The 15697-nt window shown below is 32.2% G+C and overlaps 1 protein-coding gene across 1 annotated transcript in view; it reads left to right on the forward strand.

Annotated features, from left to right (window-relative positions):
- LOC114324422 (elongation of very long chain fatty acids protein-like) overlaps window positions 1–14847 on the forward strand; it is a 111196-nt gene extending 96349 nt beyond the window's left edge. Inside the window, exons 5-7 of the mRNA XM_028272261.2 lie at window positions 2608–2770; window positions 3429–3565; window positions 7349–14847. Of these exons, the coding sequence (XP_028128062.1) occupies window positions 2608–2770; window positions 3429–3565; window positions 7349–7627 (579 nt within the window). The 3' untranslated portion in view covers window positions 7628–14847. The remainder of the gene's footprint in view (window positions 1–2607; window positions 2771–3428; window positions 3566–7348) is intronic.
- Window positions 14848–15697: the final 850 nt, after the last annotated feature.

Consider the following 15697-nt stretch of genomic DNA (forward strand, 5'->3'; position numbering starts at 1 on the left):
ATTTTCCTTAAATGTTAAAATTTTCATCATTGTAATTATTTCAGTCATATACATTTCCTACTATAAGATTGACTATATCACTCCAATTTACTTTCTTTTAACAATGTTCTATTCATGTATATAGTCTGTTCGCTAGACTCAGACGCAACTTTCTAGATATTTTAGTCGGTAATTTTGCCAATTTTAGTAAAATTGGCAAAAAAATAATTACTAAATAATTAATAATCACTAAATAGTTAGTAATTTTGCCAATTTTTGCAAAATTGGCAAAAAACAAAAAAATTATCGACTAAAATATCTTGCCAGTTGCGTCTGAGTTTAGCGAACCGACTATATATAAATTTTCTCCTTAATATAAATATACAACCAACAACACAATGTTCACATGTTTGTTGTCATTTTGTTATTTTCTCTATAATAGTATAACAATTCAAAATTTAACTTTAATTTCTTTTCTCTCATTACGATCTGATTTATCCTCATGTTTATCACTATTACTAATTCATTCACATTTCTTCTTTTTGAACTAATTTGATCAGTGTAATTTTATAGTCAATTTTTATTCAACAGTTAATAAAATTTTAAATTTTAAAATTTTTGTAAAACAAATTTGTCTCTTTCTTTTTAATTACAATAGATTTAAACGACAGACATTTTCAGATATAAACATTTTTTATCATATCATTATTTTGCTCATAACCATTGTGTTATAACTTTTGAAAATCGACTATGTACCTTATTCCTGTACTGCCACTGTCACTTCAAGTATTTCCTTATGAACTTTTGACACTTGGCAGACATTCGTGGCCCAAGAGGTTGGTGAACGTTTTTGTAGATTGAATTATAATTACAACCACTGTTTGGTTCTGGGCTAATTAGCAAGTATATGAGTAAGTACTCATAACCACAATTTTTAACATGCAAAATTTCAACCATCTTTTCAATTTTAATAGTGGGATTACTTATTCTATTTTAGGTTCACTGATGATGAACTGATATGTCCGAAAACGTTCGTTATGAATATATTTTATACAATCCATTGGGATTTTTTAGGATTTTATTAAATTATACCTATTACGTAGAAGTTGTTTTACTTCGATGTTATAGACTAAGAGCCGCTATAGGTGAAATTTCTTAATCATTTTAGGCACGATGGGACCCTATAACTTAAATAGTAGAACCTAAAAGAAAACGTTTGAACACTGTGCCGTCACTTTTCAGTGGCACATGCGTCGACAGTGGCGCATCAAAGTTTCCACTTATGGACGGGATAAATAAATTAAAAGTTAACAGAACTTACTAACAGAATTAAATTTTTTTTATTTTTTTAGTTCTATGTGATTAACACATAGGATTCAGCGTGATTTTAACCCACCACCCCCTTCCCCCTGCCCCCACCATCAAAAACTTCATTTTTCGTTTTTATTCTTTTTTGGTGGGATGCAATCAATTTTAAAATTTCAAAAAATTCACACGCATAGCTGAGGCTTTTATAAAACATGCCTATTTTTTATAGACCCATAGGTAGAGTGTACATAACCTCAAAAAATTAAAAGAAATTTTTTTTTTCAAAAAAGCGTATACCTTTTTTTTAGGAATAGCTGCAGGTCTAATTTTTTTCTTAATCTTGTGTGTTTTATCAAACACTATATTTTTAATTTTTTTCAGATTTTTCTGTAAGTCTCCCCACCTTCAAAAATCCGAAAAACTGTTTTTTGGGGGGTTTTGGGGGATTTTCCCTATTTTATAAACTTCATAATATATCAAATCAATTTTGTTTTTATAGGTTATATGTAACTTGAAGTAACTGAGTGCTTTAGAATATTTAAAAATCAGAAAAACACGTTCAAACCCCCCAAAACCCCTTAAAAAACAGTTTTTTGGATTTTTGAAGGTGACCAGCGTTACAGAAAAATCTGAAAAAAATCAGAAATATAGTGTTTGATAAAATACACAAGACAGAAAAAATTAGATCTGCAGATATCCCCAAAAAAAAGTTACATGCTTTTTTCCAAAAAAAGAAATTTTTTTAATTCTTTGAGGTTATGTACACTCAACCTACAGGTCTATAAAAAATAGACGTGTTTTATAAAAGTCTTAACTATGCGTGTGAATTTTTTGAAATTATAAAATTGATTGCATCCTACCAAAAAAAATAAAATCGAAAAATAAAGTTTTTGATGGTGGGGGCAGGGAGAAGGGGGGTGGTGGGTTAAAATTACTATGAATCTTATGTCTTAATCACATAGAACTTAAAAAAATGAAAAAAATTAAATTCTGGTAATGAGTGAGGGTACTTTTTAATTTATGTATCCCGTCCATAAGTGGAAAGTTTGATGCGCCACTGTAGACGCATGTGCCACTGAAAAGTGACGGCACAGTGCTCAAACGTTTTCTTTTAGGTTCTACTATTTAAGTTATAGGGTCCCGTCGTGCCTAAAATGATTAAGAAATTTCACCTATAGCGGCTCTTAGTCTATTAGAGTTTATATACAATTAATACTCTTGTTATGCGAGATATGCCGATATTTTTTACCTTATTTTTACCATTCACTAACATAAATAATATATTTTTTTACAATTAATAATTTCCAATATAAATTTTAGATAGCGACAGGAGTTTGGCTTTACTTCATATGCAAGTTAATAGAATTATTAGATACAGTGTTTTTCATTTTAAGAAAGAAATATAACCAGGTGACGTATCTACATCTATATCATCATACGCTTATGCCTATATGTGCATGGATTGGAGTCACATTCTTGCCAGGTGAGGGTCTTTAACAAGTTTATTAATAAGGTTCAGAAACTGTTTTCTTGGGGTATGTCTAAGTTAAATATTATATTCATATTATGTTTATTAACAAGAAAAAATTGTGTTTAAATTATGTATAACAGCCAAATTGTAGAGGCGGTTATGTGTTCTCAAAATTGAGGTTTATACACCTTAGCCATGGTGTTTAAGCAACAGCCATGCTTTGGCCGAAGAAAGCTTATGGTGAATGTTTTATGCCCAATAGTACATCAAATTCTGATTATTGTTTGAGTTTCTGTATTATTTCTATGAACTTTGTGAGGTTGTCTATACCTACAACACAATACGAACATTCCCATAGACAGAACCAATATAACTATAATTATATTATGTGTTAATTAATTATACTAAAATCACAATGAAGATGCACTAGAATTAAACAAACCAAGACACGTTGAATGTTACGAGGAGCACTCCCAAATCATGATTTACAATGTATAAATTAGTAAATCATGATTTTGGATTTACAATGTATATATTTTATGTACATTGTAAATTATGATTTGGGAGTGCTCCTCATAACATTCAACGTGTCTTGGTTTGTTTATTTCTAGTCTAGTGTATCTTTATTGTGATTGTAGTATAGTTTAAATAAAATTAATTGTGTTTTTAGGTGGTCATGGAACCCTTTTAGGTCTAATTAATTGTTTTATACATATTATTATGTACGCTTATTATTTCCTGTCTTCGTTAGGACCACAGTTCCAGAAATATTTGTGGTGGAAAAAATACGTTACTAGTCTCCAAATGGTAAGTGTCCATAAAGTAAACATACAATATATTAAACCTAAAACTAAGATTGTCACTGTGCCTAGCCTTCGACATCCTCTTTTGTGTCTTCCTCAGGGCTTCCGGGGTCTGAGTCTCCTGACCCCCAGACACTGCACTACTGCAAAAGTGACAAAAAAAGGACTTAATAAATAACATACCTTTACTGGAATCAAAGAGCACAAATTTTAATAGATAACGAACCCAGTTCAGAAACTGAAATCAGGAGAGGAGTTAGACAGGGATGTATTATGTCTCTATTACTACTCAATGTATTACCTATATGTTACAGTTCAAGTTGATTCTCAGTTAGAGTTGACTATTTCTAGTTCGAGTCAACTCTAACTAAAACGAGCAGTAAAAGTTGATTTGAAAAATTTAATTCAACTTTTACTAGTTTGAATTGACTATTCCTGGATCGATTCAGTAAATGTTTATTATACGAGCATAATCTCACCTGCTTTTTTGATGACTGTGCGTCTCTTTGTTTTGACCGTTTCAACTACTTAACATGACTGAAACATATAGGCCAGGAAATGAAGCTGACAAAATGGCAAAACCTCGCAATTTTTTCGTCCAGCATCAATTTGCATAAAAATTGGGAAAATTTCACCCTGTACTTCATATTCTATATCATGTCAGTATTGTCTGACAAGACAATACTGACGGATGACCTTGCTGTTATGGGTGAATATTTTCGCAAATGGAGGCTACGGCCCAATGCAAGGAAAACTGAAGTGTGCTGTTTCCATCTGAATAATGCCCAAGCCAACAAAAAACTCTCCGTTCACTTTGAAAACAGACTACTCGCTCATAACTCAACACCAAAATATCTTGGAGTGACTCTTGACAGAACCTTAAGTTTTAAGGAACACCTACAAAGAACGGCAGAAAAACTGAAGACGCGAAATAATATAATCCAAAAGCTATGTGGCACCACATGGGGGTCCTCAGCCTCCGTACTCAGATCATCCGCTCTCGGACTCGTATACTCGGCGGCTGAATATGCTTCGCCGGTATGGCTCAATAGCAAACACACGAAGATCATTGACACCCAATTAAACCAGACAACGCGAATGATCTCAGGTACAATTCGACCAACACCGAACTATTGGCTTCCCATTCTGAGTCACATTCCACCGCCTAAACTAAGAAGAAGTCATTCTCTTCTCAGAGAATATCGAAAAATCGAGGCTAACCATCAACTACCCATCCACCATGATAAGCTTGATATCGAAATGAAAAGACTGCGCTCCAGATATCCCCCATTGTTAAGGGCCACCTCCCTACATCAGGAACATTTCGACCTCACCAACGCTTGGAGAAGACAATGGGAGAGCGACTCACCACAGGAATCACACCAAATGGCCTGTATCGATCAGAAACCGCCAGGCTTTGAACTGCCCCGCAATACATGGACGGCGCTGAACAGAATAAGGACAGGGACCGGTAGATGTGCTGACAGCTTGCATAGATGGGGAAAGGCCCTTACTCCTGAGTGTGATTGTGGTGCGCAACGGCAGACTATCCGCCACATTATTGAGGAATGCCCCCGAAGGCGATACCCTGGAGTTTTCGATGAGTTCCTGAATGCGACCGAAAATGTTTTACAGTATATTAATACATTAGATGTTCCTGAATGCGACCGAAAATGTTTTACAGTATATTAATACATTAGATGTTCGTTTGTGATACTTCATGTAGTGTTTTATATACTTTTTTTAAAATTATGTGTTCTTGTTGTATCTATGCCATACGATAAATAAATAAATAAAAAATAAATAAAATCTATATCATGCTCAAGGGCGTTGATTATTTTTAGGGGTCTAAACTACCCCTTGTCAAATGCTGAACAGAAAGAAATAAAAATAAGGAAGTTACAGTATCTGGGACACGTAATGAGATTACAGCGATATGAAATGCTAAGATTGATAAAACAGGAAAGATAATAGGAGGAAGGAGTATAGAAAGAAGTAGAGTGTCTTGATTAAAAAATGTAAGGGACTTGTTTAAATGCAGTTCAATAGTACTCTTCAGAGCAGTGGTAGATAGAGTAAAGATAATGATGATGATATCCAACCCTCGATTGGGAGACGACTTACACTTAAAGAAGGGGAAGTTAAAGATAGTCCAGAGAAATAAGATTTTTTCTCGTGACACATCCCCCTTCAGGCCGAAACCAAATTTTTTGAGTAGTATAGACATCTATATTAATAACCTTTATGTTTCCTGCAGCCGATTTTGATGATATACATAGTTATAAACAAATGAAGATCAAAAAACGGTAAATTTTCGCTTTTTTGGTCTATAACCAAAAAGTTAAGCATTTTAATGAAATTTGAAAGTAAGAATCTCATAAATCGTCTAAAAAATTTCAATATGGCGTTCGCTGAATATATATATCCTTATTGGTTGCTTAGAAAATTGCAAAATAAATCATAAATTTTGAGTTTTTATAAATATTCATAACTTATGTAAAAATTAACTTAAAACCTTCTTATTACACGAATTGCTAAGACTTCTGGTGCTTAAATTATATTTTAAATTTCAAAGCAATTGGTCAAATAGTTTAAAAGTTATTTAATTTGTTTATCCCAAATTCATTTTTTTTGCAACACTATAAGTCAGAAAATTATGAGATTACAGTAAGACTTCTGACAGTTTAAGAAAGAAGAACGTTTATACTATTGACTTAATTAAAAAAAATACAAAAAGTAATTTTAATCAGTGTAAAATTATTTTGCAAAAACACGTAGATTTTTTGCTTACTTATAAACAATTAGAATAACTTTTTAACCGTTATCCGTAGAAAAATTATTTTTTCATATTTGGACAGAATGAATTTTTATACACATTTAGAAAGAAAAACAATTGTCCTAGGACAATTAGGGACGAAGTTAGCCCCCCCCCCATTTTTTAATTCACATGTTTTTGCAAAATAATTTTGCAGTATTTAGAATTATTTTTTGTCTTTTTTTTAATTAAGTTAATAGTATAAATTTTCTTCTTTCATAAACTATCCAAAGTATTAGTGTAACTTCATCATTTTTTGACTTATAGCGTTGCAAAAAAAATTAATTTGAGATAAACAAATTAAATACCTTTTAAATTATTTGACCAATTGCTTTGAAATTTAGGGTATGATTTAAGCACCAGAAGTCTCAGCATTGCGTGTAATAAGAACGTTCTAAGTAAATTTTTACATAAGTTATAAATATTTACAAAAACTCTAAATTTATGATTTATTTTGCAATTTTTCTAAGCAACCAATAAGGATAGACATATTCAGCGAACGCCATATTGAAGTTTTTTATACGATTTATCAGTTTCTCACCCTCAAATTTGTTTAAAATACTTAACTTTTTAGTAATAGGCGAAAAAATCGAAAATTTACCGTTTTTTGATTTTCATTTGTTTATAACTATGTATATCATCAAAATCGGCTGCAGGAAACATATAGGTTATTAATATAGATGTCCATACTACTCAAAAAATTTGGTTTCGGCCTGGAGGGGGTTGTGTCATCAACATGATTTTTTTCCTTATCTCTCAGAACTAAGATAAGCTATTTATTGTTTTATACTTGCAGACCGTTTATGAAGATGCCATAATTATTATTATTTGTGGTTATTAACACTTTTGCAAACTGAAATGGCTCGTTTAGAATTAAGCAATGAAGATTGCTCAAATCTACTTTAAATAATATATTGAGATATCTCAATATCTTGTGCATTGATAACTAATATAATTTTTTCTTCTTTTCAGATCCAATTCTGCATAGTATTCTGGCATAACTTCCAAGTGCTCTTTAGACCATGCGATTACCCAAAGTTTTTGAATGCCCTTCTGGCTTCCCAGGCGGCATACTTTCTATATTTGTTTGGGTGCTTCTACGTAAATAGTTACATGAAAAACAAAAGACCCAAAACTGACAAGGCTCAAAACGGAAAAGTAGCAAATGGAGTTATCAAAAACGGATTAAAAAATGGGCACGTGGAAAACGCGTGTTCTTCTCGAGAAAACGGGAAAGTTAAGGCTAACTAGGCTAATAATTTTTAATTTTTATAACTTAAAATTATTTAGATATAGGTATTTTATTTTATATAGGAAGAAACTACAGGGTACTACTTAATATATTGATGAACATCTAGTATAAAAAAATTCGGATATCTGTGTGATTAAAGAAAAAAATATCCATAAACATACATATTTACAAAGCGTCGCTAATTGTTAATTAGTTCACATTAAAATTTTGATTTATACACACTCCCCTGCACAAAATTCCGCCACTAAAAATTTTTTATTAAGTTTAACAAATTATAACTTTATTCTTTGTACTCCGATTTTCAACATTCTTGCACTGGTTTGTAGGTACATATCGTTTGTTAGGTGATATCGTTTGTTATTATTCCGGTACTTAATAAAAATTTTTTGCTTAGATGGCAGTATACGGGGGTGACTGGAAGCGTTGTATTTTCTCATAACTTTAAAAAATTCCGTGGAAAAATTTAATTTAAGGCTGATTTTGTACTCCTTTGTATTATGTTGAAGGCATCCCTAAGATTTTGTTTTTTGTATTATCCGAATATCTATTCTCTTGTAAAAGCTGTAAGCAAAAAATACTGCTTTGAAGGTTTATTTAATTAAAAATATCAAATGCACTAAAATTAACAACACAAAACAAAATGAACAACAAAATCAAACAATTCAATAGCGGGTATGTCCACCTATCGCAGCAACGACTGCCCGCAATCTGTGTAGCATCGAATAAGTGATATGTTATCCTTGCCTGGGGAATAGCCTGATATTCGTCTACATAACTATACCAGATTTTATGGAGGTCTAGAATGATGGCGAATAGCTATTTTCAATTCATACCATAAATGCTTGATAATATTGAGATCTGGGTTGCATGCGGATCATTCTAATCTTATAAATCAATTTTCTATTTAAAATATTTATGTTTATGAGTCAATCAGTGATTTTATTTACAAAATATTGCGCAGTTCTTACAAGAAAAGAGATATTTGGATAAATCCAAAAACAATCTGGAATAATACGAAAGGACTACGAAACAAAATCAGCTGTTCAATTTTTCCACAGAGTTTTTTAAAATTAGGAGAAAATGCAACGCTTCCATTTAGCCCCGTATAATACCATCTAAGCAAAGTTTTTTTATTACCGGAATAATAACAAACGACACTAATACATGTACCTACAAACTAATGCAAGGATCTTGAAAATCGGAGTACAAAGAATAAAGTTATAAGTTGTCAAACTTAATCAAAAATTTTTTAGTAGCGGAATTTTGTGCCGGTGAGTGTAGAATAATAATAATTTTTGAAAGTGATTGACTACATCAAATGGTGCAGAAATTATAACTTAGTGAGTATAGTTGCCATCAAATTATTGCAGGCCCTTAACCTTAAGCTAATTACAAAGTCATTTGAATTTGTGTGGTGTGGTTAAGTTTCTGGCACAGGTAGAAAGTAATAACTATTAATCTATTGTACGTTTAATTATTATAACTGCTGTTAAGAGACGGTATCCTGTAATAATTTGTTGTGCATTAGTTACTATAGACTGACTCAGTTTATATGTATATGTGGTTGATTTGACAAGTGGCGATTTTATCTCCATATTTTTTTATTGTTTTGTCTCATTTTGTAGGCCTTCAATCTGAGGCCTTCCTCTGCCTCTCTTGTGTTCCCATGGTCGCCAGTAGATCATCTGCTTGGTCCATCTTTTATCTGCTTGTCGGATGGTGTGACCTGTGACCTGTGAACCACTAATGCGGGTTACTACATGACTTTGCCTGTGTGGCTATGTTGAGGACGCTTGCCTCCCTTAAGTGTGTTAGGGGGCAGTACCTACAGAATCGTTTTAGTAACGCAACGAAGACGCACACGCACAAAGTTAAACTAAATATCTTCTTCTTCTTCTTCTTCTTGTACTTGTTGCAGATCTATCGGTCTGTTAATTCCGACGTTGAAGTATGTCTTGAGAGGTAGACTGCCAGCTGGTTTTCGTTCTAGCGCAATTCTTGGTATAGTATATACTTCTTACATGATCTTCTTACTGTTCGTTTTACATGATTGAATCATTCTCTTCCTCTTTACCTACCTCATCTTACTACATCTTGCACGCCACATTGTTCCCTGATGATGTTGTTTCGTATTCTATCCCTTCTTGTCTTCCCCGCTATTACACTTGTGTTTTCATTTTAGCTGTTCGTAGCATGCTTTTGGTTTTATCGGTGTTTTCTCTTCATTCAATACCATAGGTCATAACAGGTCTGATGCAAGTTTTATAAATTCGAACTTTTAAACTAAATTTAAGATTGAATAATAATAAAATACTTAATAAGAAATAAGAGGGAACTATGTGTGGAAAGACGGAACAGTCAATGATATTACCTAACCTAATAGATTCCCTAATTAAACATATAGCCCAATAAATGATCGTTTTGGAGTGTAATTTTCAGGGGCAACTCCGAATTGCATGAAAATTTGGATTTAGGTTCTACTTACCCTCCACTTCAAAGTTGAATTTGTCCCATTTTGCTTTTACTTGGGGTTGACAGTCACCCCTTCTCAGGGGGTGAAAAACGCGTGTTTAAAAATAAGCCCGGAAATGGATAAATTGACCGATTATAAGCAACTTTAGTTCTATAAAGTTTTTTACATAAGTCAATACTTTTCGCGTTATTCGCAATTGAAAATGTTGATTTTTCGACAAAAAAACTACGTTTTCAGACCGTTTTTCGCAAATAACTCCAAAAATAAATATTTTATCGAAAAAAATATTTTAAACAAAACTGTAGCTTATAAAAAAACAAAAAAAATTGGTGTATCAGTAAAGTATATAAATTGAGAAAAAGCAAAGTTGTAACTCATGAAAAATACGTTCTTATTCGTCTAATTCCAAATCGAATAAGTCAACGCGAAATCACCGAAAAATTGAGCACTTTTCGGGAAAAGCTTGTTAACACTTTTAAAGTACCTAAAAAAATATTTATATTTGTTTTTTACAAAAGTTTCTAGCACCAAAAATAAACGAGTTACACTGAAAAAAAAAGTTGGCCCCTTTTTTTGGTAAAAAAAATTGTGAAAACCTCCCTCTATTTAGCACCCTAAATAAAATTAATCGTTAACGCTTTACCATTTATTTCAACTGTATGTATAATTAATATTATTGTTTATATGATCTGTAAGTTTGATTGGCTTGAAGTGCTTATTTTTGAAAAAATTTGGTTTTATAGTAAAACAAAATTTTCTAAAAATGTTTGAAAAATTACCTTTTTTCAAAATAACTTAAAAAGTATTAATGATAAGAAAAATCTTAAAGAGTAAAAAAATATAGGTTTTCTTATTATAAATATGCTAGTTTCATCTTGTTTTCCCGCAAGACAAAAATTGGTTAAGATATGGCTGTTCAAAATTTGCATACACTCGTGACTAGTGACCCGTTCAAGCTTTTTAACTATATCCCTTTCAAAAATAAGCACTTTAAATCGGTGAGACTGACAGATCATATAAAAAATAGATAAGTAAGTAAATTGTTTGTAAAGCTGTAGCGATTAATTTCATTTGAGGAGCTAAACACGGGGAGATTTGCATGATTTTTTTACATAAGAAAAGAGGGCCAACTTTATTTTGAGCGTAACTCGCTTATTTTTAATGCTAGAAACTTTTATGAATAATTCTAATAAAGCTTTTTATAAACACTTTAAAAAAGTTTAAATAGGTTTTTTCCGAAAAGTGCTTCGGTGATTTCACCTTGAAATATTCGATTTGGAATTAGACGCACAAGAAAGTATTTTTCATGAGCTACAACTTTGTTTTTACTCGATTGATAGACTTTACTGATACACATTTTTTTCAGTTTTTTATAAGCTACAATTTTGCTAAGGATATTTTTTTGATCAAGTATTTATTTTTTGAGTTATTTGCGAAAAACGGTCCGAAAACGTAGCTTTTTTGTCGAAAAATAAACATTTTCAATCGAAAATAACTCTAAAAGTATTGACTTACATAAAAAAACTCTATAGGACAAAATTTGCTTAAAATCAGTCAATTTATCCATTTCCGGTCTTATCTTGAATATGTTTTTTCACCCCCGAGAAGGGGTGACTGTCACTTCTCAAGCAAAAGCAACCAACGGCGCAATTTCAACTTTGAAGTGGAGGGTAAGTAGAACCTATATCCAAATTTTCATGCAATTCGGAGTTGCCCCTGAAAATTACACGGTATCGCCGTATTTCCCGTTCATTTACTGGGCTAATTAGGTTCATTGTTTATCAGTAATTTATTTATACTAAAATATTTGAGTGTAACATTTATTGGTATTTACTGTGTAAGTTTTGTTGTCTGTGATTTTATGAAAAATTCAGGGGTTCAGCAACCCATTTTGCGGATCACTGACAGTTCAATATAGTACAACTAGTATGCTTAAAATAATTATATAGTGATAAAATAAGTTTCTTGTGGGATCGGTACTTACCGGAGGGATCGCAGACGTTCGGATACAATTAGCGTCTCTTTGCAAAGACAATGACGTCGACTTTGCAAAGTAACAAGACACTTACTCATCACACACACTACACATGACACTAGGTACCTAACTGCAAAAATTCACCGTACCTACCATGCCAATGGCCATTAGTTGTCGAGGCAAAAAAAGAGTTTTTTGTTTATGAATATTATAATTTCATGAGTTTGCTAAGAAAATGTTCCTTTTAAAATGATTTTTTTTTAATTCCCCAATGTTTTGTTAACGAACTGTCAGCGATGTAATACAACCTACCATTTCATTATATTATAAGCATAAAACAGCCATGTTCTCTTAAAACTTGGATTTACTGGTCAGGGTGTGTCCTCACGAATCAATGTAGTTATAGCTCATTCAAGGTAGAAAACGGGCACCCTAAAAAATGGCTTATTTGTGATGTCTCGTATATTCTATAAGCTTGTTGGCCCGTTTAAGTAATTTTTTCAATATGTTATAGCCTTATTCTTTCACAATATCGCTATAATAATATTGTTGCTAAACAGGTAAATTTTCATTATATACCGGGTGTACGAATCAAACTGTGTTATTTTCTCAAAGTTCGCAACACCCTGTGGAATATTCTAGCATTTAAAAATACTGAAATTAAAAGCCAACTATAGCCTCAGGTTTTCTTAACATTCTCTTTTTTGATTCATTCGCTTATGTTGGATAATACAAAAGTTAGATACTTTAACAACTAGCCATGTTCTTCATCAGTACAGGGAGTTTAGTGCGACAAACTTTAAGGGGTAATTCTGCATGAAAAAATAATACCGATTGATTTATAAACATATGTCTGCAAATGCTTCGTTTCCGAGATACGGGATGTTGAATTTCTTCTCACAAACTGACGATTTATTTATTGCCTTAAAACCGGTCGAGATATGCAAATGAAATTTGGTAGGTATTAAAAGATAGTTATTGCCATATTATTCACCATTGGCGCGCATACGGGTAATATGACCGATCACATTACCCGTATGCACGCCAATGGTGAATATAAAATTTTTAGTGGCATGTCAAAAATGGGCAATAACTACCTCTTAAAACCCACCAAATTTCATTTGCATATCTCAACCAGTTTTAAAACAATAAATAAATCGTCCGTTTGTAAGAAAAAATTCAACATCCCGTATCAAACGAAGCATTTGCGGACATACGATTATAAAGCAAACTGTCATTATTTTTTAATGCAGAATTACTCCTTAAAGTTTGTCGCACTTATTTAGAAACTCCCTGTACTGATGAAGAATATGGCTAGTTGTTAAAGTACCCAACTTTTGTATTATCCAACAGAAGAGAATGCATAAAAAAACAGAATGTTAAGTAAACCTGAATCAACAGTTTGGTTTTAATTTCAGTATTATTTATCAATGATAGAATATTCCACAAGGTGTTGCGAACTTTGAGAAAATAACATAGTTTGATTCGTACACCCGGTATACAATGAAAATTTACCTACCTGTTTGGCAACAATATTATTACAGCGATATTGTGAAAGAATAAGGCTATAACATATTTAAAAAAATACTTAAATTGGACAACAGGTTTAGAAGATACGAGACATCAAATATGACCCATTTTTAGGGTGTCCGTTTTCTCTGACGCGCAGTGTATTTTTATGCATTAGCGTTCATTTTTCAGAGGAGATAATTTAATTTCTTTTATGTGTTTGATGGTAAGTAAAACCTTAAGCTCTAGTTTGTGGAGTCGCCATCTCTGTCCTCAGCGCGTCATCTTGGAAAAGAGAGTGCAAGAACTTTTTTCTTATTACTTTTTATAATAAAATGGAAAATAAAAAAAATGGCGCCAGGGGGACAAGGGTAGCTACCCCACAGACATGAACTTAAGCTTATTCTAATCCCTCCTACACATTAAAAAAATAAACATCGTTCTCTGAAAAATACAACCCTAAATGTAACTTTTCAATGGACTATTGGCTGATTACACTGTGCTTTGTTTTTAAACCAAGAGGAGTAAACTAAAAAGACAGATTCACACCCAAGAAAGTCACTAGAAAAATCACCAAATACATCTTCTTTTTTTTCTGATCATGTCAGCCTTTGATGGTAATTCATAAATATTATATTATAGTAATATATGTCGCTCAAGAGTTCTAGGTTTTTTATAAAAGCAGACTAACAATCTAAATATTAAAGGAATAACCCAGAAAACACAAAAAATCGCCGATATAACTTAATTAACCTATGAAATGCCAATAGTGTCAAAATTTTATAAATGTCATTAGTGTCAAAATTTTATAACAGTGGATTAAACTTGCCTGCAAATTACAAATAAGCATTACGGCCCGATAAATTTGAATTACTCCTCCTGGTTTAAAAACAGACTATAGTTGAATTAGATTTAACCCTTTATAGGCCAGTGTTCTATTTATAGATAATTGAAAATTTTAATTTCTTTCAACCCTCAAAATTTGTTGTATTGTTTATTATTACCTATATTCATTAATAAATTTTGGAAATATAAACTATTAAATCGTCATTGAAAGTTTTATGTTACTGATCCATAAATAGGACACTGGTACTCGTTATCAAAATGTGCAGCATTTTAGTATTCAGTTGAATTTGAATATGTGCACATGTCATTGTATTTTTTTAATGCTACATTATTTTGTTTGTAGTTACAGTTATTTTATAAGAGTTACATGGTTGTACATATAATTGTAGTAATAATAAACAAACCAATTTGCCAAACTTATTTAGTTTTATTACACGCATTAATTTCCAATATATTTGGCAGTAGGTATACGACGGTAGGTATATTCTAATATTATATATCCTAACTTACATCATTCTTCTATATCTATAGAAGCATGCTGAGAATATCATGGACAGCAAGGATCACAACCAAGGAAGTTCTAGGAAGAATAAAGAATGAAACAGATATTATGTTTACCATCAAACGCATAAAATTACAGTATCTGGGACACGTTATGAGAAATCAGCACTGTTACTCCCTGCTGCAGTCCATATTGCAAGGTAAAGTCAAAGGTAAGCGAGGACTGGGTAGAAGGAGAATATTATGGCTGTGTACACCATAATATACCTGTAGTAAGGTACCTGTGTACCTACAATTTCCTATTACAGTGGAACACCGATAAGTCGGCCCCCGATAACCCGGAACTCCGGCTAACCCGGACTGATTTTTATCAGACAAACATTTCAACAATAAAAATGTATTGCTGTTACAAAATCTCGTGAACCTAATTCATTCACTTGGTGACGTCAATTTACGAACGAAACGATTCAATCCGACATTACTGAAAATATCAGGGTGCAGATGGGACCCTGTCGCGCAATTCGCAGCAAATAAAATAGTCGTATGTTTTTTGCTTCATTTTATTTCGGTTATACATACGCATTTTTAAGGTTCACGAGGTTTTGTACCAACTCTATGTAATATAATATTTGAGAGATAATGGAACCGGATTGAACTACATTTACCATAGTAAAAATGACTCATGGCACACCACATTCATTGTGGTGTTATCGAAAACAGACACCTGTATTATCCTTTATTTATTTGAAACTTTCTTAGCATTGT

The sequence above is a fragment of the Diabrotica virgifera genome, chromosome 3 (assembly GCF_917563875.1).
Source record: "Diabrotica virgifera virgifera chromosome 3, PGI_DIABVI_V3a".
NCBI classification, from domain to species: Eukaryota; Metazoa; Arthropoda; class Insecta; order Coleoptera; family Chrysomelidae; genus Diabrotica; species Diabrotica virgifera.